Raw genomic sequence first — 26,956 nt, 5'->3', positions numbered from 1 at the left:
GAGCCCAGATCTATGGTGGTGGAGCCAGAGTGTCCTGCCCCGCGCCCCGGTCGATCGCGGACGGGCGCAGACGGGCAGGACTCTGGCTTGACTCCGGCGCGAATCCGGCGCGCCCGCTGTACGCGTCCGCTGCGCGGAGTCATAGCCGTATGTTTTTATACCGGCGCCTCGAGCGCCAGAAGAGGATATCCCTATCGAAGATGGCCGCCACCGAAATCTCGGCCTGAGCCCCCAGGGATGCCGACCTTGCCTTCAGCCGGACATTAAGGATAAAGGCAGGCAATTGAATCTGCCGCCACTAATCTGAATGTGCAAAAGGAATATTTTACAATTTTAAAAATACTCTGGTAGCTTCACCCTCAAATCGGTGATTGAATTTAGCAGCGTTAGGGTAATGTCTTGGAGCGCCGAGCGCTAATGCCAGGGGTAGTAGCAGGGGGGGAGAGGACACAAAGGTAAAGAGCACAGTAAACTTTAAGAACAATTAAAAAGATTAACCACCCGGCTCATGCCTCAGGGGTCAAAACAGCAATCTCCTGACTGAGAGTGCGTCCTTTGTTTTTATACCGGCGCCTCGAGCGCCAGAAGAGGATATCCCTATCGAAGATGGCCGCCACCGAAATCTCGGCCCGAGCCCCCAGGGATGCCGACCTTGCCTTCAGCCGGACGTTAAGGATAAAGGCAGGCAATTGAATCTGCCGCCACTAATCTGAATGTGCAAAAGGAATATTTTACAATTTTAAAAATACACTGGTAGCTTCACCCTCAAATCAGTGATTGAATTTAGCAGCGTTAGGGTAATGTCTTAGAGCGCCGAGCGCTAATGCCAGGGGTAGTAGCAGGGGGGGAGAGGACACAAAGGTAAAGAGCACAGTAAACTTTAAGAACAATTAAAAAGATTAACCACCCGGCTCATGCCTCAGGGGTCAAAACAGCAATTTAGACTATCTTGTAGTTTCCAATGCACACAAGAGAGCTAACTCACAGACCATAGGTGAAGCTCCTCCTCCTGATAAGGAGTCCAAATTAATTGATGCTTCAGGGAAACAAGTGGCATCGCTGGCAGCCAACCACTGGTGCATTGCTAATACTCAAGCCTTATTATCTTGTTACGATCGGGCTTGCTATGATGAGTTAGAGGAGCTCATGCAATGTTTACCTGATGAGCACAAGTCTAAAGCTAATGATCTTATTCAAGAGGGTAAGCTCATCACTAATACTTCTATTAGAGTGCCTTAGACGCATCATACACAGCGGCCCGAGCAGTAAATACCAGAGTGTTACTACACAGACATGCTTGGTTGAGAGTTTCAGGTTTCTAACCTGAGGTGCAAACCTCCATTCTTAACCAACCATTCGATAAGGAACACCTCTTTGGTCCAGCGATTGACACCTCGCTGGAAAAGATGAAAATGGACCCTGAGGTTGCTAAGTCCATGGGAGCTTTGCAATCACCTTCAGGGAGAGGTTTCTTTAGTCGCTCATATTATAGGGCAGGCTCCAAGAATATATGAACAGAAAATCCCTCCTCCTTTTACAAAGGCAACAGTCAATTCCCCTCCTCAAGAGGCTATTTCAGAGGTGGACTTAGAGAAAAAACAACAGAAAGGGAAGAGGTAGAGGCAGCTGAACACGAACTTCCCCCGCAAATACCAAACAGTGACATTTTAGAGCTACCCCCAGACCATTCGACTGCTGTCGATGGGCGTCTTACTCAATTTCTCCTAGTCTGGAATACTATCACATCAGACAAATGGGTATTACAAATTATCCAATCTTGTTATTGCCTGGAGCTTACCAACAAACCTCCAAAAACTCCACCAAGAGCAAAAACTCCACCAAGAGCACACAAACTCCACCAAGAGCACACAAACTGTCTCCAGAATATCTTCACCTGTTAAAACAAGAGGTTCAATCTCTTTGGAGAACGGAGCAATAGAGCCAGTCCCATTAAAATATCAAGAGACAGGCGTCTATTCCCTTTACTACTCGATTCCCAAGAAGGACGGATCACTCAGGCCTATTTTGGACCTCAGAGATTTAAACTGCTACATTCATTCCGACCACTTCCATATGGTCACCCTACAACAAGTACTTCCACTGCTACAACAAGGCGACTTTATGTCCACTCTGGACTTAAAAGACGCATACTTCCACATCCCTATCCATCCAGCTCATCGCAAATATCTAAGGTTCGTAGTAGCAGGTCATTACTACCAGTTCAATGTGCTTCCCTTTAGAGTCACCACTGCTCCCAGAGTTTTTACCAAATGTCTGGCAGTAGTCGCTTCTCATCTCAGGAGACAAAAAACACATGTCTTCCTGTATCTGAATGACTGGCTCATCAAAGCCAACTCCCACCAAAGGTGTCCCCAGCACACACAGACTACGCTTTAACTGTTACACAGCCTGGGCTTCACAGTCAATCTGGCAAAATCACATCTACAGCCCTCCGTGTCTCAGACATACTTGGGGGCCAATGTAGATACTCAAAAAGCTCTAGCATTTGCATCTGCAACTAGAATACACAATATTCAAAGGCTAATCTCCCAATTCCAAGCCAACCAATCGCTTCCTGCAAGAGTGTTCATGCAATTTCTTGAAATTATGGCGTCTTGCATCACAATAGTCCCACATGCAAGACTTCAAATGTGTCCCCTTCAAGAATGTTTAGCCCGCCAGTGGAATCGGTCACAGGGTCAACTAAAATATCTTGTGTTGGTGGACGGACGCACCCATCGCTCTCTGCAGTGGTGAAATCCACAGAACTCTTCCAAAGGGCGGCCATTCATCGACCTTATTCCACAGACGATCCTAACAGCAGACGCATCGCTAACAGGTTGGGGTGCACATCTACAGACTTTAACCGTTGAAGGACTGTGTAGTCTGGAACAGAAGCAGTTGCACATCAATCACCTAGAATTGCTTGCAATTTTCCTTGCACTGAAAGCTTTTCAGACCCACCTCAAGAGGAAAGCTGTCTTAATTTGTACAGACAACATGACAGCAATGTACTATGTACAAAAACAGGGGGGGAGGACCCAGGGGGGAGCACCCAGTGGACGACAGGATTCAACATCACCTGCTCCACTGACAATGCATAACATTAGACAGGTGAGTGTTGCAGATTGTCCTTAAAGGCTACTCCCTCCCCTTCAAGACTACCCCTCCTTCCATGCCACCTATTTATGACATGCTGACAGAGGACCACCTATCTCTTTTCCAACAGGAAATGACGGTTCTTTTGACAAAAGGAGCCTTAGAAAGAGCGGCAACGCCAAAAGTGGGTTGTGGTTGTTATTTCTGCTACTTACTGGTGCCCAAGAAGGACAAAGGTCATTGTCCTATCCTAGACCTGTGCTTTGTCAGCTTCTTCCTTAAGATGGAGAAGTTCAAAATGCTCACTCTAGCTCAGGTCCTATGTGCCCAGGACCGAGAAGACTGGATCATAGCTTTGGACTTGCAGGATGTATATTTCCACATTCCTGTCCTGTTACCTGCTGTTCACGGAGGGCAGCAAGTACTTTCAGTTCGCTGTGTTCCCATTTGGCCTCACCAGCACCTCTGGAGTGTTCAACAGGGTGATGGTTGCAGCTCATCTGCCGTGATCAGGAGCGCCAGTTTCCCCTATCTTGATGACTGGCTGTTGGAAGGTGGGCTCGCCCCAGACTGTCGTCTCCCACCTCCAGACTACGGCTGACCTCTTGCATTTGCTAGGGTTCACTATCAACATACAGAAGTCACATCTGAGCTGTTCTGGACACAGTACAGTTTTGGAATTATCCACACAAACAGCAAGTCCAGGATATTCAGGCTATGCTACTAATGTTTTAGCCTCTGTCCTGAATTTCATTGAGACTGACTCTGAAGCTGCTGGGCCTCATGGCTTCCTGCATCCTCTAGGCGACACATGCCGTTGTCATATGCAGCCTGTTTAGTGGGACCTGAAGTATCAGTGTGTCAGCTTCAGGGGAATTTCTACAACATGGCGCAGATCTCATAGGGAACTGCGAAAGATCTGCGGTGGTGGTTTATGAATCGTGATTCAGTCAGCGGCAGACCCCTCTCCCTTACCCTACCAGTTCTCACAGTAGTGACAGATGTGTCACTTCTGGGCTGAGGCGGAAAGCTGGGTGAGGTGGAGAGCGAAGGATTCTGGTCTCTGGTAGAATCCGGACTCCACATCAAACTGTAGGAGCTCCGAGCGATCCATTTGACATTCAAAACCTTTCTGCACTCCATCCAGGGAAGACTGGTGCAGGTGTTCATAGACAACATTCCCGCCTTGTGATGCTGCAACAAACAGAGAGGTGTGGGGTTGTGGACCTGTTGTCAAGAGGCCCTATACCTCTGGACATGACTGGAACAGAAGGGAATTTTCCGGCAGCTCTCACTCGGAGACGCTTTCAGTCTAATGCAGCTCAGGCCTCCTGTAGTCCTTTCCGTCCATACCACTTATACCCAGAATTCTCAGGAAGATCTGGAATAACTGGGCCCCAAGTCATTCTTGTGGCTCTGTATTGGTCACGGAGAGTCTAATATTTTAAGCTGTTGAGCATGACCATCTGTTCTCCAATCAGGCTAACCCTTTGGGAGGATCTTCTGTTGGAGCTGCATGGGAGGGTTCTCTGCCTGAACATGTCAATGCTCCGCCTTCTTGTGTGCAGATTGGGAGACGACAGTTGAAAGCTTTCAACTTTCTGCCAGAAGTTTGCAAAGTTATGCTGGCAATCATGCATACCTCCACCAAGACAGTAAAAATCTGCATTTGGGGCAAATTTGTGGTATAGTGTGCCGAGGAACAAGCTGATGCTCTTTCTTCTCCCCTTTCTCAGGCTCTCCTGCTTGTTCTTTCCCCTTGACCAGCAGGGCTCTGCTCTGCGCACTGTTAAGGGATATATTTATGCAATGTCTGGCTTACTGCAGTTGCATGACCAACCTTCCCTTTTTCATCCCCTTTTGTTCTTAGGTTATTGAAAGGTTTGCAACATATGTTTTGCAGCGTGAATCTTTCTGGATTCACTATGCTGTGCATTATTCCGCGATCTGGTGGTTGGGTCCGGATTCATAGTCTTTTTTCTCTTTTTTTTTGTAGCCCAGGTGGGCGTCGACATCCCACCATTTGGTGCACCTTCGTGACGTCGGCACGCTTCCTGCGGAAGCTCCCACCGTTGGGCGCCATCTTAAGATTCTTTTTTCCGCCGTTGGGTCTGGATCGTCGCACGAAGCTCCGGAGAAGTTTCACGAGAAAAGAAGGAAATACACAAGTTTTTGGAAGAAAAAGGACCGAGGAAGGTCGGAGAAGAAGACCTCCTAGAACAAGAACGGAGAAGGAGGAAGAAAACATCGAGGTTTTCGACAGCCACGGAGAAGGAGCGGGCAGGGGACCCCCTGACCGAGCACATGGACAACACTCCATTCAAGTTCTGCCGTAATTGCCACCACAAGTACGCGCAGAAGGACCAGCATCCAGTCTGCAACCTCTGCCTGCCGGTCGACCACTCCAGCGAGGATTGCAACGCCTGTTCAGTCTTCACGCCGAAGACTTTGAGAGTTCGAGAGAGACAGAGGGTGGCCCACCAGACGATGCAAGGGAAAGGGACCACGCCGACGCTTTACGACCTGGGCGCCTCCTCCGAGGAAGAGGAGAACATCGCCGAGGGACCAGATGACTTCACGGTCGTAGAGACCGATGTGAGACCTTCAAAAAAGGTAGGAGAGTTTACGACCCCGAAAACCCAGACAGGGCCTAGAAAGCCTGAGGGAGAATCCCGAAAAACAGAGGCTAAGTCCTCGAAAGGAGCACCGGCGACGAAATTTTCGACGTCCGAAGTTGCATCCTCCGAAAAGCCCAGCGGATCCTTCGAAAAGGACTCCCAGATGGCGAAGACCAGCGAAAAGCATAGGTCGTCGAAGCAGGCCCTCGAGAAGGGACCCGCGAGCGAGAAGACGCTCAAAATGGCCTCCACGTCGAAGGCGCCGTCGAAGAGACCAGCCGAGAAGCTCGACGCCGAGCAGGCGGCACAGATGGAGAAAAAGAGAAAAAGGCTCGAGGCCGAAATGGAGAGTATGCTCCAGAGGAAGAGAGACTTCGACGAGAAAATGAAGAACTACTCGATTCCCTCGAAGACCGCGACTGCCGCCTCGAGCACCGCAGCGCCAGCCGAAGAGGTAGAGTTGCAGGAGGACTTCGAGGCCGAAGAGCCGCCGAAAACTCCAGAGCCCACAGATGAAGGGGAAGAGGAGGACTTCTACCGCTCGGAGGGAGATTACCTCCGCGAGAGCTACTACTCAGAATGCTCGGCATCCTTGGACGAAGAATGGCAGGATCTCGAGGCCGATAACCCCGAGGAACCTGTGGAGACGTATCCGTCGAGGCCTTCGCCGCCAGATGACATCGGGGCTTACTATGAAGTCGTCAAGAAGGCTGCAACCGTCTACAATGTAAAGTTGGAGGAGGAACAGACAAAGGCAGACTTCCTGCTGGAAACATTGCTCCCCTCACAGACAAAAAGCAGTTTCCTGCCCATGCTGAAGAGCGTCACTGCACAAGGAGCTGAAGCCTTCAAGGAACCGGCTACATGCAGGTCGGTGACCCCGAGGACGGAGAAGAAATACAAGTTCTCCTCCGGGGACCCCCCTTATATCCAGGGCACCGTGGCAGCGGACTCTATTATCGCGGCAACTGCCAGGAGAAGGGCCAACGTGCCAACCACATCTGGTCCACCACCTGATAAGGAAAGCAGGAGGATGGACCTCACTGGAAGGAAAATAGAAAGGAATGCGGCCATGCATTGGAGGATGGCAAACTCCAACGCACTCCTCAATAGACACCAATTCCAGCACTGGGATGAGATGAGCCAGTTGCTGAAACACATGCCTGAGGAGTACAGGCAGAGGGCAGCCCACCTCGTCGAGGGGGGAAAGGACATAGCAAACGCATGCCTGAAGACGGCCCTAGACGGGGCAGAAACATCAAGCAGACTGATGGCCATAGGTATCACTGAGAGAAGGCAGGCCTGGCTCAGAATATCGGGGTTCAAGGCAGAAGTACAGAACAACATCCTGAACACCCCCTTCAATGGGGAGACGCTGTTCGGAACAGCGGTGGATGACAAACTGGCCCAGCTGAAGAAAGACAATGAGACAGCCAAATCAATGGGAGCCCTACAATTCAGGGGGATGCGGAGAGGCACCCCCACGAGGAGACCAAATGGTAGAGGTGGAAACCAGCAATCACATTCGCATCAGTCGCACCACCATGGTCAACAAGGGGACAACCAATGGCAACAGGGTCAACAGAGACAGAATTGGAGCTCCCAGAATAGGGGCCAGTCCTTTCGAGGGAGAGGAAACGGACGGGGCCAAAGACGGAGAGGTGGTGATCAACCCCCCCAAAAATGACTCCAAGAAGAGGGAGGCGCTCACCCACCCAAAGCCTCCGGGGGGAGAGCACCTACAGCTAAGGAGAGGCTCACACGGACACGGCTCAAGAGAACACACAACACCAGTAGGGGGAAGATTGAGATTTTTCCTACACGAGTGGAGAAAAATAACCACAGACAAGTGGATACTAAACATTATACAACACGGATACTGCATAGAGTTGGAAAGATACCCACCAAGCAGGAGGCCAAAGAGAAGGGGTCACAAGGGCAGAGAACTGCGCCTGCTCCAGGAGGAAGCTCAAGAACTGATCCTCAAAGAGGCCATAGAGCCTGTCCCGCAAAGAGAACGGAACAAGGGAGTGTACTCAAACTACTTCCTAGTACCAAAGGCGGACGAAAGCCTAAGACCCATCTTGGACCTACACTTCCTGAACACCTACGTAAAAACTCAAAAGTTCAAGATGACTTCCCTGCAAGAGGTCATCCCGCAAATAAGGCCCGGGGACTACTTGTCCACAATAGACCTAAAGGACGCATACCTGCACATCCCCATGAACAGGAAACACAAACACTTGTTAAGATTCAAGGTGAACAAAGACCACTATCAGTTCACGACCCTGGCTTTCGGGCTCAAGTCAGCACCAAGGGTTTTTACCAAATGCCTCGCGGCGGTGGCCGCACACCTGCGAAGGGAGGGTATACACGTGTACCCCTACCTCGACGACTGGCTCGTGAAAGCAAGCTCTTACACGAGGTGCAAAGCCCACGCAGAACAGGTCACAAGAACGCTCACGAACCTGGGCTTCTCCATCCACTGGAGGAAGTGCTCCATGGACCCAGAACAAGTAAAAATCTTCCTGGGAGCCCTGATCAACACTGTCGAATGCAGAGTGACACCCAGCGAGAAGAGAACACTCAGCCTGCTGAGGGAGAAACGTCACTACCAGAAGGGGCAAGTTCTGACAGTGAGGACGGTGAGCAAGATCTTGGGGATGATGGCGTCATGCATCCACCTGGTCCCCAATGTTCGCCTAAAGATGAGACCACTACAGGAGTGGCTGCAACAACAATGGTCACAAGCAGAAGGAAGTTGGGAAGATCTAGTGGTTGTTACGCACAATGTGCAGGAGGAGATGACATGGTGGACGAAGGAGAATATAACGATGGGGAAGCCTCTAACGCCACCGGACCCAACTGTGACCATCACCACAGACGCATCCCAGAAAGGATGGGGCGCACACATGAACAGGCTCAGAGTCAGGGGTCTGTGGAACCAAGGAGATGCGGTCAAGCACATCAACTACCTGGAACTGAAAACAGTGTTGCTGGCCCTCAAGGCCTTCCAAAAGCACCTTTACAACAAAAAGGTGTTGATACAGACAGACAACACCACGACGATGTTTTACATCAACAAGCAAGGGGGGACTCAGTCATTCCCTCTGTCGAGCTTGGCTCAAGAAATATGGAGATGGGCGATCCCACTCAGGATAGACCTGCTGGCCATACACCTGCCAGGGAAGGACAATGTGGAAGCGGATTGGCTCAGCAGGCAAGCATCAGTGTCCCACGAATGGGAACTGAACAACCAGGAGACAGAGAACCTGTTCAGGAGGTGGGGCACACCAACAATAGACCTGTTTGCAACACGCCGGAATGCAAAATGCAAAATGCCAAAACTTTGCATCGAGGGAACAGGAACCAATGTCCCATGGGAATGCCCTATGGATAAGCTGGTCAAAGAAATTTGCCTACGCTTTTCCACCGACGCCACTGATCCCCAGAGTCCTGAACAAGTGCAGGTCGAGCAACATGACTCTCATCCTGGTGGCTCCCCAATGGGCGAGGCAGACTTGGTACTCCCAGATTATGGAGATGGCGCAGGGCAGAGCACACAAGTTCCCAAAGAGAAGAGACCTTCTCTCCATGGAAGGGGGACAAGTTCTACACCCAGAGCCAGAAAGCCTCTGCCTGTCAGCGTGGCTCCTGAGGACTTAGAGTTTGCTCATCTAAAACTGCCAGAGAGCACACTTCGGGTGCTGAGAGAAGCAAGGAGACCCAGTACACGGAAGTGCTATGGGGAGAAATGGAAGAGGTTCACGCAGTGGTGCCATAAGAAAAACCTGGAGAAAAAACTGACTAGAGAGTCTACAGTACTCAGATACCTCACGCACCTGATCAAAGCCAAACTAAGCTCGTCCTCGCTGAGGGTTCACCTGGCAGCGATTGTGGCATACACAAGGGGAGAAACGGGGAGAAGTTTCTTCACTTCCAGAGTAGTGAAAAGGTTCTTGGAAGGAGCAAAGAGAATAGCGCCACCCAAGAGAATCTAAATTCCACATGAACCAAAGTATCCAGATCCCTAGCTTCTTCCAGAAGCCCACATCAAATGCGGAGAGGGCGCTCCACACTCTGGATGCAAGGCGGGCAGTAATGCACTATATAGAAAGGACGAAAGAACACAGGAAGACAAAACAATTCTTTGTGTCCTTCGCAAGGAGTCTCCTAGGTAGACCAGTGACTAAGAACACCATAGCAAGATGGATTGCAAAAACAATACAGCTCTGCCACATGCAAGCGGGCGAGGAGCCCACGGAGGGGCCACGAGCCCACTCAACCAGGAAGAAAGGGGCAACAATCGCCTTCCTGGCAAACACGCCCATCCAAGACATATGCCTGGCGGCAACATGGGCTTCAGTGCACACTTTCACTAAACACTATTGCGTAGATGTGCAGATGAACAAGGAAGCACAAGTGGGCCAAAGAGTGCTTCAACATATCTTTAACAACCAACGCTCATCTTCCACCCAGCCGCCACATGAGTGACAAAACCGCTACGAAATCGATGCACAGCATAGTGAATCCAGAAAGATTCACGCTGCAAAACGAATAGTTTCTTACCTGTCGGTGTAGTTTTGCAGCTTGAAGATCTTTCTGGATTCACTAGCGAACCCACCCACCTCCGCCAGAAAGATGAGGCTGGAGAAGGTGGAAGGACTTAGAGTAAGATGGGAACGCTTAACAAGACAAATATACGTGAAGAAGTTTACGTTGAAGGAAAGTTTTAATACACATAACCATGGATTCACCACAAAAGAGGAAAGAAAAAAGAATCCGGAGATGGCGCCCAAGGGTGGGAGCTTCCGCAGGAAGCGTGCCGACGTCACGAAGGTGCACCAAATGGTGGGACGTCGACGCCCACCTGGGCTACAAAAAAAAAAAAAAAAAAGAGAAAAAAGACTACGAATCCGGACCCAACCACCAGATCGCGGAATAATGCACAGCATAGTGAATCCAGAAAGATCTTCAAGCTGCAAAACTACACCGACAGGTAAGAAACTATTCGTTTCCGCCTTCCACCTTCCTTATGCCTCAGTGGAACTTTAATCTAGTCCTGACACTCCTAATATGTGATCCATTTGAGCCCTTTCATAACTGTCCTCTCAGCCTTCTTACCATCAAGATGGGACACCCTACCACGTACCTTGCTGCCGAGGGAGGAGCGTGCTGCATTGGCTGCCTAGCGGACCTGCTGTTGCCCCTACGACTCGCCGGACCCGCTTCGCGGGTCCCGCAGCGCGTCGGTTGTTGAAGGACTGCCAGAGGAGCCTGTGAGGAGGAGCGCGGGGCAGGCAAGAGAACCAGCGGGGCTGCGAGCTAGCAGGGGACTCCAGTGACCAGGAGCCCCTGCGCGCCCAATTACCAACACCTGGGCTGCTCTCCCCGCTGGCCACGCCCCCCCGCCAACGGACTGAAAAGCTGCTGTTGCCCATCTGCCTGTGGGACACCCTACCACGTACCTTGCTGCCGAGGGAGGAGCGTGCTGCATTGGCTGCCTAGCGGACCTGCTGTTGCCCCTACGACTCGCCGGACCCGCTTCGCGGGTCCCGCAGCGCGTCGGTTGTTGAAGGACTGCCAGAGGAGCCTGTGAGGAGGAGCGCGGGGCAGGCAAGAGAACCAGCGGGGCTGCGAGCTAGCAGGGGACTCCAGTGACCAGGAGCCCCTGCGCGCCCAATTACCAACACCTGGGCTGCTCTCCCCGCTGGCCACGCCCCCCCGCCTATCACACAGTCGCAGTATCAAAAGGAGCGCCGGACCCCCGCTGCGCGGGAGCGCGCGGGAGCGACCGGGAGAAGCCCGGGACAAGGGCGGGACCGTCTCTTGATTTCATCGTGTCCCAGAACCAAGGTAATGCCCTCACCTACACATCGGGATACCCCCTCAAAGGAGGGAGCCTCTAGCTCCGGGACCTTGGATAACTATTTTAAGCCCAGCAAAGGTGAGGCGGACATGGCCGGTTCACTTGAGAAACGCAGGGCGGAGCGGAGGCGCTCCATTGAATCTATGAAAAATAGGCCCTTGATTGACATTAGCCCATGCCCTACCACCCAAGAAGGAGGTGTACTAATTAGCAGTCCAAACATCCCGCCCCTAGAGGATTATCCTCTTCTGTTAAGGGAATTCCCCCTCACTCTAGGGATAGCACCTGCACAGAACGCTGAGCTAGTCCCCCCAGAGATGTCTCACTCACCTATCACCTTGGTAACGCAAACCCCACCTACCCAAGTGACCAACAAGAGTAAGACCAAAATAAATGTGGCGGTAGAGCTGCATAGGCCCCCACCTAGTAAACGTGCACGGAAAGCAACAGGAGGGCGGGGGAAATCTAAAATATCTCATTTGGATTTTGGCAAGAAACGGTCAAATACTGTTCAACCGGGGAAGCACTTGGAGATGGTGCCTCCTACTAAGCTCCCAAATATGGGTACTAATGCCATCACCAAAGATCAAGAGGGCACTATGCTAAATCCAACTAATCCACTTCCTGCCAAAGGGAACATTGAATTTCTACTCCGCTCCCTTTTACAGCCAATCACCGACAGCTTAAAAAAAGTCGAGATTAGGCTCACTCTACTAGAAACCTCTCTCACCACCTTGAGTACTCTAGTAAGTAAGCAGACCAAGTCAGTGGAAATCCCCCCCCCGGGTGCAGAACCTCCCAAAGAAGACCTGGCACATATTGCCAGTAGAGCCCCCCCCAGAAGCATGCCATCTGCCCCCTCGTTACAACCCCTTATGGCTATCCAAACCCAGGCACGGCATAATAACCAAAGCACCAGACCCACCCAACTAGTGGACTCAACTCCACACAGCTCGCAAACAGAGCCTGCTGGTATGCACCAAGGCCAGGTCAATGTTCCTCAACTCACGCCCGTGTGTCCAGCTCCCAGACCACGGAGGCCAGACCTCCCACCGGAGGCCAATAGATTAATGGTGGTTCTAGCGGGTGCCCCCCACCTAAGATCAGGGGAAAATGAGGATTACCAGTCTCTCAAGAAAAAGGTAATCAAATGGCTTAATTGGAACCGACCCCTGCCCCCCCAATATAACAATGAAATCATCATGGTAAGAAGGGTTCCATGGCTAGGGAAGACCAGGAAAACTATAGTGGGGGACTGTATTATGGTAACCTTCAAAGATCCAGGGACAGTCCAACACATTTGTAGAGGAAGGAACCGATCCCTGGATTCTACCATACAGACCCTCCCGGTAACTTTCTTCTTCCCCCCGATTCCCAAGCGTCAGGCCCCAATATATGATGACTGGACAAGGGTGGAACATAGAAGCAACCACAATGGCCCTGCACAACTCCCTTATTTTCAGCCACCAGACACACCCTTCTGTGATTTCAATCGCTTTAACTGCCTGGATGGCTTGGATGGGGTAGACTGACTTATTGCTCATAAGACAGAGCCCGGGGTTTTGAGCCCCCATGGGTCGTTCGATCATTCCACTTTTTCCCCAGGCCCAAGTTTTGGCTCATTGATCAATCCTTCTGCCACAGCTTACGGCAGAATTGAATTCTCCCGCCTACCTACTGATGGAGAAGTTCCTGCTGAGGGGATAATTTTGGCTCCCCTCCATCCGGGAGAAGGGGACAGGGGTTTTACGGTGTCACATGTAACTCATGCTACAGGCCTTGTAACACAGGAGGACCCAGGCCTGACCTCTTCCAATCTTTGCACTTTGACACCGCTCACTCCTGAACATCTGAGGATAATCTCCTGGAATATTGCGGGACTAACAAACAAACTCGAAGAGCCGACCTGGGAAAACTATATAGAAACTGGCGACATATGCATGTTCCAGGAAACCTGGGCGAGAGAGGACATTGGACACCAAGGCTACACATCTTTTTTCATTCCAGCAAGGTGGGAAGGTAAAGGCCGCCCTTCTGGGGGCCTTGTGATATGGGTTGCTGCTCATCTGGGCTGCGTGGCATCACGGCTTCCATGTAATTCCGATGACATTCTGGTGGTCTCACTAACATGGCCAAATAAAGTAAATCTCCTGTTGATTAACATCTACTCACGGCCGACGGGAAAGGCAAAAGAATCACCGACTTTTAATGAACTCTCGATCTTTTTATCTGAACTGTCGACTGATTCTTATTATGTGGTGGGTGGGGATTTCAATTCTCACTTTGAGCCACTCCCCGGCCTCCAAGAAGGGTTCTTATCAGATGAAGAAGCTAGGTGGGCAGTACCCGAGGTCGATGTTCCACCGCCGAAGGCCTGGACCCCTTTGGCGCTGCAAATTACGGCCCTCACCTTAAGGTACGGACTTAGAGCGTGTAATGGGAGAACTAACTCGGACACACCGGGCAAAAATACCTACAACCGCCGGGGAAGAGAGTCACACCTGGACTATGTTCTGGTCCAACTAGCGAGGTGGTCCACTATACAAGATTTCAGGGTAATAGATAGGCTGGACAGTGACCATAATGCCCTTGAGTTAGACCTTGTTCATCCAGCTCCCCAGGGCTTAGCGACTCAGGAAGAAGGGAACCGCCCCACGCTTCTCATAGATAACAGCAGGAGAAGACTCAGGTGGGAGCAAATGGTCACAAGAAAGGATAAACTCCCAATGCTCTATGCAGAGATTGCCCCTATCCTGGAAATTGTGGGGGACCTTGATAGTGTGACAAGTGAAATAGATACAAGGAGTAAAATGTCTGAGGCCCATAATGAGCTTATAAAAATAGCGGCACCCCACTTCACATGTAAAGTCCGGAAGACAAGAGAGAGGTGCCATGGCAGAACTCAATGGTACAATGCGGCCTGTAGACGGGCCAAAACAGAACTCCTCGGAGTAATAAAGGAGGGCAAAGGAGGGGAACGCCTGAAGCAATGTAGGCATGCTTACAAGAAACTCCTTGCTCATGCTAAAATAGAATGGGAGGAAAGCCAGTGGGAAGAACTCACCAGGGCCCTAGCAGTGCAAGACCAACGCCTGTTTTGGAGAATGGTGAATGGGGGATCAGGGAGCTTACACTCGGCTGTGGAGCCCAACATAGCTCCTGGAGTGTGGCAGGCCCACTTCCAGTCCTTATACAGTGCTGAGCCCGGAGAACTTCCTGTGGTGATCGAACCAGTGGGGCAGGGCTCCCAGGCAGATCAAATAAGACTAACTGAGGTCACTGCTGCCATTTCAGGCTTGGCCTCAGGGAAGGCCCCTGGGCTGGACGGGATACCGGGAGACCTGTACAAGCAGGAGCCCACCGTCTGGGCGCCCTACCTCGCTGCTCTCTTTAATGGCATTCTTGGTGGGATGGAAATCCCTAGTACTTGGCTGGGGGCTGAGGTGGTCCCTATTTACAAAAAGGGATCCCCCCTCCTCCCAGCCAACTACAGACCAATTAGTCTTATCGATGTAGCACAGAAGCTGTTCGGCAGGGTCCTCCTGAACAGGCTCCAGGAATGGATAGAGGAGGTAGGTGCCCTCAGTCCATACCAGGCAGGCTTTAGGAAAGGGGTATCGACTGTGGACCAGGTCTTCAGATTGAACCTGGCCTACTGGAAGACAGTGAGGTTCGAGGGTGGCAGTTTGTACACGATATTCGTGGACCTACGAGCCGCCTTCGACCTCGTGCCCAGGGGGAAACTATGGGACATTCTGGCAGGGATGGGCGTACCACCAGACATTTTATTGACCCTACAGAGGCTGCACCACAACAATTATGCCCAGGTAAGGTGTGGGAGGTCGGGGGAGTTGACTGAGAGATTCCCCGTGGGCAGGGGGGTAAGACAGGGTTGTGTGCTTGCGCCGACCCTGTTTTGCCTCTTTGTCAACGGGGTAGTCGCTCATTTGAACGCCACTGACCACACAGACGCCCCTAAATTAAATGGCAACAGTGTGCCCGCAATAATGTTTGCGGACGACACGCTGTTGGTATCCAAAACTCCCATGGGCATCCAAAGGATACTCGATGCCTTTGTGGCCTTCTGCCAGGATAGAGGACTGGAAATCAATGCCATGAAAACCAAATACATGGTATTGAATCCAAGCCCAAAACAACGCCCGAATCCACTCCTGGGAGCAACACGGCTGGAAAGAGTAGCCACGTTTGAATATCTCGGCGTGACACTCAATGAAAATATGACCTGGGGGACCCATCAAACCAGAGCCAACCTTAAATTAGTGCAAATTTCTGGGGGTATTTCCCGGATGATGACCGGCTCGACTTATCGCCCATTGGGGGCCCTAATTCAGATATACAAAGCACAAGCCAGGGGGGCGATCTTATACGGGGCTGAATTGTGGGGCCATACTCCTTGTCGGAATTTGTCAGTCACGGAAAACAGATTCGTAAGGCAAATTACCGCACTCCCTCCCAGTACCCCACTTCTCCCCCTGAGGCTTGATTTAGGGCTACGGCCTCTCGCCGACGAGATAAGTCTAAGACCCATAGCCTTCTGGCGCAGGCTGTGGAGCAGTGACGATCTCGCCGACTATAGGGCAGAACTGGCCGAAATATTGAAACACCCCAAGGCGCTCAGTATCCCCTGGATCCAAAATATCCAGTCAGTTTGCACAGATCTGGGGCTCCCCGAATTGTGGACCAAACCTGCAGATACAGCACCCGGAATCTCTAAGAGATCCCTGGCGAATCTGTATCACGAACATAAAAGGGAAAGGGCTTTAGCTTCCCAGACAGAGGGGTCCCTTTCCTCTAAATTCCTGCAAAATAAGGACCTTTACGCATTTGAAAAGGCTTTTGATCCTATACATCCCGTTCTCACTAGAAAGCTATTCCTTCAGTGGAGATACGGGACACTGCCTTTGCGCTCCTTTTCTAGTACCTGGTCGCAGGTCCCTTCTACTAAGTACTGTCCCCTTTGCGTTGACAAGGAGGAAAATGATCTGCATGTGATTTTCTTCTGCCCAGCATACGCGGCAGCCAGAAAGTACTGGCTGCTGCCTTTGATCAAGAACTTGGGTGGCCGGGAATATATGCCTATGTACAGGATTTTAAAAAGTGATGTTTCCGGCCCAATTGTCTTTGCCCTTGCTAAATTTTTTACAAATGTGTGGTATACACGTAATCGTCTTTTAAAAAATGCTGGGTAGATTGATGAACTGTTTTATTTTTAACATGTGGATCTTAAATCATGCACTGATGTTTTATTATATCTGATACAATCATGTGATTTTTAATTTATGTGTATCTTTTATGACCAAATGGTCGAAATAAAGATTGAAAAATGAAATGAAATGATGGCCACAAGGGTCAGTGAACTTCAGGGCTTGTCATCTAAGTCTCCTACCTGAACATCTACTCACACAAACTAGTGCTTCGTACGAGGGCTTCCTTTCTTCTGAAAGTAGTCACTCTATTTCACGTAGGCCAAACCATCAATACCTACTTTTTATGCTTTGTCTCATCCCTCCAAGGAAGAGGAGCGACTTCACCATCTGGACACAAAAAGAAAGGTTTTGTTCTGCCTTGACCGCACATGAGAGTTTCGGGTGGACTACCAACTCTTCGTAGGGTATATTGGAGTGCAGAAAGGATGGGCCGTGCAGAAGTGGACCATCTCCTGATGGCTCGTGCTCTGTATAGTTGTGCATTGGCTAAGAAGCAACCCCCAGAGGGGTTATATGCTAATTCCACCAGAGCTTAAGCAGAGTTCTGGTCCTAGACATCCGCCATTGAGCAACGTGGGCTTCCTTGCACACATTTACCAAACACTACTTCGTGGACAGTCAGGTCCATAGAGGTGGGCATTTTGCCTGTTCGATCCTGCAGGACTTCCTCGTGTGAAAATGGCCTGCAGACCCACCTCTGGGGAGGCATTGCTTGGATACCTATTCAAAGGTAACAAATCTGTGGCTATAAGTCTCTTTCAAATGAACAAGTTACTTACTTTTAGTACTGCCTTATTTGGTAGAGACTCTATCTAGCCAAAGATTCCTTACTGCCAAAGATTCCTTACTGACCCACCCATTCCGCTCGCTCTGCGAACGGATTTCTATGGACAGGGCCTTCCCCTTTCATGGCCCTAGTTTACCACACCAGTGGTCAGTGTACTCACTGGTTCTGGGCTTCTGGTGAGGAAAGTTGCGAAAAGCTCACCTGGGTGGCACTTATATAGGCACCGCAAACATTATTTCTGGCACTGGTGATGCCAACTGCACCACGCGGAGCCGAACAATGCCACGTACAGGCACGCAGGGGTACTGCTCGTGAAAACATTTCCAGATCCTGTCTGCACCTGGGGTAATTCTAATGTAAGGAATCTGCGGCTAGATACAGTCTCTACCAGATAAGGCGTTACCAAAGGTAAGTAATTTGTTCTTTGAGCTTATTTTTTACAATTGTTTAGATTGTCCATATATCTATTTTGTAATGGTTTTAATTAACTACCAAATAAGGCTCTCTTTACCCACCATCACATTTAACTTGCTCATGAGCTGTCTTATTGAGAGCACTTCACAGTAATACATTTACAGAAATGCACAATGTAAAGTATGTTTTGTCAATAGTGAATTAGTTATGTCCACACATGGTTTGGGGATATTATGCATATTTATGCCTTACGATATTTGTGCACACTACACAAGCTGACCTTAATGCTCCTAATCTTTTTCAGGGCTGTAGTGATGTTTCTGGTTGAAAATGTCCAAAGAAATATTTTTGACCATCGCTACATTGAAAATGAACTGTGGAGAAGGTATGCTGTGTTCTGTATAAGTGATGATCTTATCTTTTTAATAATCATAATTTGTGAAAAACTGCTAATATGCTCTGTGTTGAACAGTCAGTGGAATATCATGGATGCTCCCTCTTTAGAGTTGCAAGCTCTGCAATATTTCTCTTACCTGGAGTGGATATTGGGGAAAGTTTTTTATTTTTAATAAAGGTCATATTACTATTGTAGGTCATTCCATTTAGTTTAAAATTACATTGGTATTCTTCTTTTATATTTATAATTTTTGTGTATTAAAATTGTTTTTTGTTTGTCTTTTGAAAGCTTTTACAAATCAATGGCTCTCAGTGTCTACAGCTTTTTGCATGTCAATCAAAATTGTGTTGATGCTGCTTTTCCAGTGTTTCATGTCGTTTGTATATATATATATATATATATATATATATATATATTACCTACTGGCGGTCGCCAGTAGGTAGTTATAGTTAGGATTTTTTTCAATGTTAAATCTGAAAATTCTATTTGGAATAACTTTGGCGCCGGTTGACGAATCTGCCTGAAAATTTCCTCAAAATGGCCTCGCGGCGTTCCGGTCCTTCCCTGAAAGTTTGGGGGGGATTCGTCAAGCGGGGGCCGAGATAAAAGGGGGGTCCCAAAACGCGTTTTCCCCATGTTAATTTCCATAGGGCGGTCGATTTCACTTTTAGCCCGAACGGCTGAATGGATTTCCACCAAACTTGGCAAAATTGTAGGGACTGGTAGCCCGATGTGCCTTTGCTATGTCTCAAGATATGTGCTCCAGTGGATTTTGAGTAATTAAGGTTCAAAAAAATATATATATCTATAGCCGCGCTCCGGTACGCGCACCGGTACGCGCACCGGGCGCTTACCGCGACTTGCGCGCAGAAAGCTGATTGGCTCTGGGGTGTCTGTAAACATTCTAAACAGTCCGGAGCGGCCGCCATCTTGTGTCTCGGTAGGATCGAGACACGAGAGGTGGCCAAAACAAAGAGGGAAATGACCATAAGGGGGCAGAGTAGACCCCCCTTGACCCCCTAGGTTTGATGTGGGGGCCATAAAAGGGCCCCGCGGAGCAAAAAAAAAGATTTTCGCGGGGTGAGCGCCCGGTACGCGCACCGGTACGCGCACGGGTAAGCGTACCGGGGAGCGTACCATGGGGAAAAAGAATGACAGTTTTAAAAGTAGCTGTTTAAAAAAAAATGTTTTGTTGTTTTTTTTATACATACACATACATATATATATAAATGCATATGCATATATATATATGCATATATGTGTATATGTGTGCGTGTAGAGAGAGGTAGAGAGGTAGAGGTGTAGAGGTAGAGAGGTAGAGAGGTAGCGGTAGAGAGGTAGAGATTAGTAGAGAGAGAAGAAGAGAGAGGTAGAGAGGTAGAGAGTAGAGAGTGAGTAATAGAGAGTAGAGAGTGAGTAGTAGAGAGTAGTAGAGAGCAGTAGAGAGAGTAGCAGAGAGTGAGTAGTAGAGAGTAGTAGAGTGAATAGTAGAGTGAGTAGTAGAGAGTGGTAGAGAGTGAGTAGTAGAGAGTGAGTAGTAGACAGTAGTAGAGAGTAAGTAGTAGAGTGAGTAGTAGAGAGCAGTAGAAAGTGAGTAGTAGAGAGTAGTAAAGAGTGAGTAGTAGAGAGTGAGTAGTAGAGAGTGAGTAGTAGAGAGTAGTAGAGAATGAGTAGCAGAGAGAATAGTAGTGAGTAGTAGAGAGTGAGTAGTAGAGTGAGTAGTAGAGACTAGTAGAGAGAGAGTAGTAGAGAGTGAGTAGTAGACAGTAGTAGAGAGTGAGAAGTAGAGAGTGAGTAGTAGAGAGTAGTAGTGAGTAGTAAAGAGTGAGTAATAGAGAGAGAGTAGTAGAGAGTGAGTAGTAGAGAGTAGTAGATAGTGAGTAGTAGGGAGTAGTGAGTAGCGAGTAGTAGGGAGTGAGTAGTAGAGAGAGAGTAGTAGAGAGTAGTAGAGTAGTAGAGAATGAGTAGTAGACAGTGAGTATTTGAGAGTAGTGGAGTAGGAGAGAGTAAGTAGTAGAGAGTAGTGGAGAATATTCCAAAGTTTGGCACAGCACCACTTTCACAATGAGTCCAATCAAATCATATCACTTAGAGTCCTTATTGAAGCGCTGAATCTTGGTGTATATTCAAATGCTTTTATTTTCCTTAAGTTTATGTACCACAGCCAGCCGAAAGGTTTCGTTCTGTACAACAGAACTTCTTCAGGGCGTTCTTATTTCCTTCAAGTTATGTCGGTATCCAGTTGTCATATAACTAGATATTTCTTCCAAATGTTAGACGAGACATAAGTATATTCTTATTCAAAGTGACTAGGTATCAATTTTACCCACACAATTCGGGCAGACTTGAGTAATTTATAGCATCCTCAAAGTCAGTCTTTCAAAAATTCCAAAGTATAGGACATGATAATCCAAATCCAAATGTTTCTCAAGAAAAGTAATTTACAATCGTTCGGAATATCGGTGTTTGGGCAGATATGATCCAGGGACCCCCAGTATGCAAGGGGAATTAGTCCCCCCTCTACAAACGCGCCAGTGGCGTGCATTGCAGAGAGGTGTAACAAGGGTGTGGCCTCATTACACTTCTCTGCAATGCAGCTCCCTCGCGCATACTGGAGGCTCCTGGTGGACCAGTTGACCCCAGGGACCCCCAGTATGCAAGGGGAATTAGTTCCCCCTCTGCAAACGCGGCAGTGGGCTGCGTTGCAGAGAGGTGTAACAAGGGGCATAGTCTCATTACACCTCTGCAATGCAGCCCCTGGCGCATACTGGAGGTTCCAGGTGGGCTAATTGCCCCCCAGGGGCCCCCAGTATGCAAGGGGAATTAGTTCCCCCTCTTCAAACATGCACGGGGGCTGCGTTGCAGAGAGGTGTAAAAAGGGTTGTGGCTTCATTACACCTCTCTGCAATGCAGTCCCCTGGCGCATACTGGAGATTCCTGGTGGGCTTTCAGGTGTTATATAGTTAGGAATTAGCATTAAAAAAACCTTTGAAATTCACTGAAAAAACCATAGGTTTCACACCAGTTATAGTTAGGAATTAGCATTTAAAAAACCTTTGAAATTCACTGAAAAAACCATAGGTTTCACACCAGTTATAGTTAGGAATTAGCATTTAAAAAACCTATTAAATTCACTGACAAAACCATAGATTTCACACCATTTATAGTTGGCTGGAAATTTTACTGACATAAAACCATTGAAATTCCCACGTTATAGTTAGTTGGACTCACTATAACTTGCGCGCCTGTAATGCACTGCTGATGACGTCACATATTACATCACTCATGACATGGTCAGTGACATCACAATGTACAATGACTGCAGCCAGGTCCACCTTTCAGTAGCAGGGCTCCTCCACGACCTTCTTGCACTGCGCTGTTATCCTGCCAATAAACACGAAAGTTTACCTACCTGCAAGTCTGGCTCTTCCAAATGGGGTGCTTTTCGTGTTTGTAATAAATAACGGCCGATCCCGGTCGTGGAGGAGCCCTGCTACTGAAAGGTGGACCTGGCTGCAGTCATTGTCAAGCAGCGTGAAGGGCAGGAAGGAAGTGTGGCAGGTTTGAAATATTCAGCGCTGTGTTTGCATGACAATTTACGGACCCACTGGGGCATTTTACTTTTTGAAAACTGACATTGTGAAGGAGCAGCTAACTGTAGCGATACTTTGGCACTACTATTACCAGCAGGCTCTGGGTGAGCCCACGCCCACTGGGGCAGGTGATAAGGATTTAATGAGGCCGGTGCTCCACGCAGTGTTTAATGAAGCCTCTGAGGAAATGCTGCATAGCATGAAACGCGTCAGGCTTAAATGACTCTGGACATTGTTTTCTTGCACTGCGCTGTTATCCTGCCAATAAACACGAAAGTTTACCTACCTGCAAGTCTGGCTCTTCCAAATGGGGTGCTTTTCGTGTTTGTAATATATATATATATATATATATATATATATATATATATATATATATATATATATATATATATATATATATATATATATATTACCTACTGGCGGTCGCCAGTAGGTAGTTATAGTTAGGATTTTTTTCAATGTTAAATCTCAAAATTCTATTTGGAATAACTTTGGCACCGGTTGACGAATCTGCCTGAAAATTTCCTGAAAATGGCCTCGTTGAGCTCCGGTCCTTCCTTGAAAGTTTGGGGGGGATACGTCAAGCGGGGCCGAGATAAAAGGGGGGTCCCAAAACGCGTTTTCCCCATGTTAATTTCTATAGGGCGGTCGATTTCACTTTTAACCCGAACGGCTGAATGGATTTCCACCAAATTTGGCAAAATTGTAGGGACTGGTAGCCCGATGTGCCTTTGCTATGTCTCAAGATATGTGCTCTAGTGGATTTTGAGTAATTTAGGTTCAAAAAAATATATATATCTATAGCAGCGCACCGGTGCGCGCACCGGGGAGCGCTCCGGGCGCGTGACGCGAGGTGCGCATGGAAAGCTGATTGGCTCTCGGGTGTCTGTAAACATTCGAAACAGTCCAGAGCGGCCGCCATCTTGTGTCTCGGTAAAATCGAGACATAAGAGGTGGCTAAAAAAAAGGGGGAAATGACCATAAGGCGGCAGGGATAGACCCCTTTGACCCCCTAGGTTTGATGTGGGGGCTATAAAAGGGCCCCGCGGGGCATTTAAAATATTTATTTTTTTCCGTTTTGCGCGGGGGAAGCGCCCGGTGCGCGCACCGGGGAGCGGCCCGGGGAGCGTACAATGATGAAAAAAGGTGACAGAGTTTTTAAAAAATGAAGTTTTGATTTAGAAATTGGAGGTAGTTCTAAAAAGAACTTTTTATTTTCTTCTTTTTGTTGTTTTATATTTTTTTTGTGTTTTTTGAACTTTTTGAACTTTTTTTGGCTTTTCAAAACAGTTTAATATTTTTTTTTGTATTTTTTTAGGGGGAGAAACAAAAAAAGGGAATTGAAACTGGCTCAACTGGAGCAAAAAAACAAAAAACCCAAAAAATTACTTCTTTTTGGGGCACTTGTGGTTGTCACCTGCAAGGACGATGAGCTTAACGCTTTTTTCGCCATAGGCGATAAGCTTGCCACATGCAGAACAAGTGATTTTAAAATCAGCAAATCTCGGCTGAATGCAAGGCATCACCTCGGATGTTTCTGGTTCTGATGGAGTGGGTTGGTTTCTTTGGGAGGGGGTCCTTGATGACTGGGGGAGGTTACTGGCCAGTTCCCTGAACTCTGCACGAGAGTAGTTGATTGGGTGGTTTCTGGTCATGTGCCGAATCATGGTATAGTTACCAAATGAATATTTTTTGTTTGGGTTGCCCCGTGAAAGTTCATCATTGCAGATGAGGCAAGTCACCTTGGGCGCATTCACCTTTTTTTTCCCCTCTGGGATTGAAAAAAACTCCCATACAATGTGTGGTTTGGGTTTGTATGGGGTATTTTCTTCTGGCAGCCATCTTCTTCTCCCCTCCTCCTCTTCCTCTTCCTCCTCCTCCTGTTCTTGACCACCAATATAATTTGGAGCTGGTCCTCTTGGTGGTTGTGGTGGTGGTGGTGGGGCAGATGCACCAGCTGATGCTACTACTGAAGCCATTATTTGGAGCAAAAAAGTAGAGAGAGCAACAAACAGGTCTTCCTCAGTCAAAGGACAAAGTCAGAATAAGGAAAAAAGGTGGGGTCTTTCATCATTTAGAAAAAAAAAACTGTCCTGAACCAATGAGAAGTGTTATTTTCAGGTCACAAGACCAGGGGCTTCATCATTATGAAACTAAAACTGTTATGAACCAATGAAAAGTGTTATTTTCTGCTCACATGACCCGACGCGCTTACGCTACGCGCCCGGGGCGCGCCCGGGGGCGCGCCCCAGGTCGCGCAGCGTAAGCGCGTCGGATGTTTACGTTGTGCGATCGTATTCGCTCGAGTACTTCCGGGTGCGCTTACGCCGTGCGTATCACGTGGTCGCGGCTACGCGAAACGTCACGATCATGTTTTCGTTTGCGATATTGGCGCTCACTGGACGCTCCCCGGAGCGCGCCCCGGGGCGCTTTTCAGAAGTACGCTTTTCGGAGCGCTCCACAAAAAAATTAAAAAAAAAAAATGGGATAATTGTAGGGACAGGTAGCCCTATTCTGAAGTGGTTTGTAAAAAAATTAACTTTAGAAAAATATGTATTGTGCTACATTGGGCTTAATATATGTTAGAGCCAAAATGTAGCCCAAATGTAGCCCAAAGTAGCCCAATGTAGCCCAAAGATGGCCACCAGAGACCAAAAAATGTAAATGTAGCCCAAATTTCAACTAGATGTAGCCCAACTGTAGCCCAATGACAGAATGTACCAGAGTGTTCTAAAGAACAACTAGAGTGCTAACAGTCTTATTTATAAAGTGAAACTTATAGTTAGGAATTAGCATTAAAAAAACCTATGAAATTCACTGAAAAAACCATAGGTTTCACACCAGTTATAGTTAGGAATTAGCATTTAAAAAACCTATGAAATTCACTGAAAAAACCATAGGTTTCCAACCGGTTATAGTTAGGAATTAGCATTTAAAAAACCTATTAAATTCACTGAAAAAACCATAGGTTTCACACCAGTTATAGTTAGCTGGAAATTTTACTGATATAAAACCATTGAAATTCCCACGTTATAGTTAGTCGGACTCACTATAACTTGCGCGTGCAATGCACTGCTGATGACATCACATATTACATCACTCATGACATGGTCAGTGACATCACTCATGACATCACTGATGACACCATCCAGTGAATATGTGTCTTTCTGAAAAATAAATATTAGTGAGTTATGTTTAAATATTTAAATATATATATTAGTGTTTCACTTTGTGTATAAGTGGCTACATGTGTTGATAAGTAGCTACATGCGTATGTATATGGGTTATTTGATATTTTTATTAGTATCAGTATGAGTGTCTATATGGTTTGGTGGGGGTATTACTTAGCACATAGATGCATGAGTGACTGACTCTTTGTTTGTATGTGTTTTGAAGACAGCATATGTACAGGACTGTATGGGTGGATGAGTGTCTATATGTGTTTGTTAGTGAGTGAATGACTGTCTCACTAGTGTCTTTATCAGTAACTACATATGTTTTAATCTAGTATATATGAATATTGATGTATATAAGTGAGTATATGTGAGAGTAAGAGATTGTAAGATTTCCTGTTTAAATAAGTATGTGTTTCTATAAGTGATTGTTTAAGAGAATAAATATGTGTAATTTTCAATAGAAGTAAGGTGGAAGTGTGTGTATAACTCTATATTCAAATAAATGGTTGTTCAATAGTTTATTTGCACGTGTGAATATGTGTGTGAGTAACTTTTGGATGAATGTCGGTGTGTAACAGGATGTATAGGTGTATCTCTTCATATGATGAGTGAGTATATGTATGAGTGACTATATAGAACTGTTGGTGAATGAGTGGATGTGTATATAGATAGTGGAATTACAGAATTGCTTGTTGTAACTGATATAGGTATCTCCATTTTTTAAAAATTTCAGTTTCTATTTTTGAATATGTGTCTGAAGGGTTACTTTACACTGAGAGGAGGTCTGTCACTGTGTCACAAGGATGGTGTCATCAGTGATGTCATGAGTGATGTCACTGACCATGTCATGAGTGATGTAATATGTGATGTCATCAGCAGTGCATTGCACGCGCAAGTTATAGTGAGTCCGACTAACTATAACGTGGGAATTTCAATGGTTTTATATCAGTAAAATTTCCAGCTAACTATAACTGGTGTGAAACCTATGGTTTTTTCAGTGAATATATATATATATACATATATATATATATACATATATATATATATATATATATATATATATCATACAACGTCTTGAAAGCTGCTGGCCAAAAGACAAGACAAACCCTTAACTAGTGCAGAAATTATTTATTCAAGCCCGGACACCAAGTCGACCATGACGCGTTTTAGCCCGCGAAGAGCCTTGATCACATGACAAACGCTGAAAAGGTATTGTGACCCTTTTAAAGTGCTAACGTGCTGAACAAATTGCATAGACATGGAAGACAGACTAATGTCTCCTCTTGATTTCGACAGTTGTACATATGAAATAGATGCAATGACAAAACAATAACTGTAAAATACAATTGAAATGCATGAAAAAATGGCAGAGCAATTAGTAAAAACTAGTACACGAGTAAATTTAGTATCTAGTTAAAATCAGTATATACATGTCTAATCATTTTGCTACTGTATTATTGTCAAACATGCAAAGGCAGTTAGAATGCATGATAAAAAATGGCAGAGCAATTGATAAAAACATGTAAAAACTAGTACACAAATAAATTCAGTTTCTCTTCCAGGGGATCCTCATCAATAGTCATAAGCATTAGAATATTCCCGCCTATGCGCGGGACCCCGGAAACACTATTTTATATGTGCCCCACATATATATACTTATATATATATGTGCAATAGCAGCCAAATAACATCTGAGCTGAAATATGCTGTGAAGAATTTCCACCATACATGAATAATATGCATTAGAAACATGAGAAACAACACCAAAGATTGTT

General features: G+C 47.3%; 1 protein-coding gene across 2 annotated transcripts in view; it reads left to right on the top strand.

Annotated features, from left to right (window-relative positions):
* The window catches only part of GSS (glutathione synthetase), a 673,748-nt gene that overhangs the window by 261,979 nt on the left and 384,813 nt on the right, over window positions 1-26,956 (top strand). For both annotated transcript variants that reach the window (XM_086932359.1, XM_086932360.1), the window contains exon 7: window positions 18,320-18,400. In XM_086932359.1, coding sequence (XP_086788485.1) covers window positions 18,320-18,400 — 81 coding nt within the window. The remainder of the gene's footprint in view (window positions 1-18,319; window positions 18,401-26,956) is intronic.

This window comes from Lissotriton vulgaris, chromosome 7 (assembly GCF_964263255.1).
Source record: "Lissotriton vulgaris chromosome 7, aLisVul1.2, whole genome shotgun sequence".
Taxonomy (NCBI): domain Eukaryota; kingdom Metazoa; phylum Chordata; class Amphibia; order Caudata; family Salamandridae; genus Lissotriton; species Lissotriton vulgaris.
The sequence above is the reverse complement of the archived record's forward strand: the minus strand, read 5'-3'. Positions and strand labels throughout refer to the sequence as shown.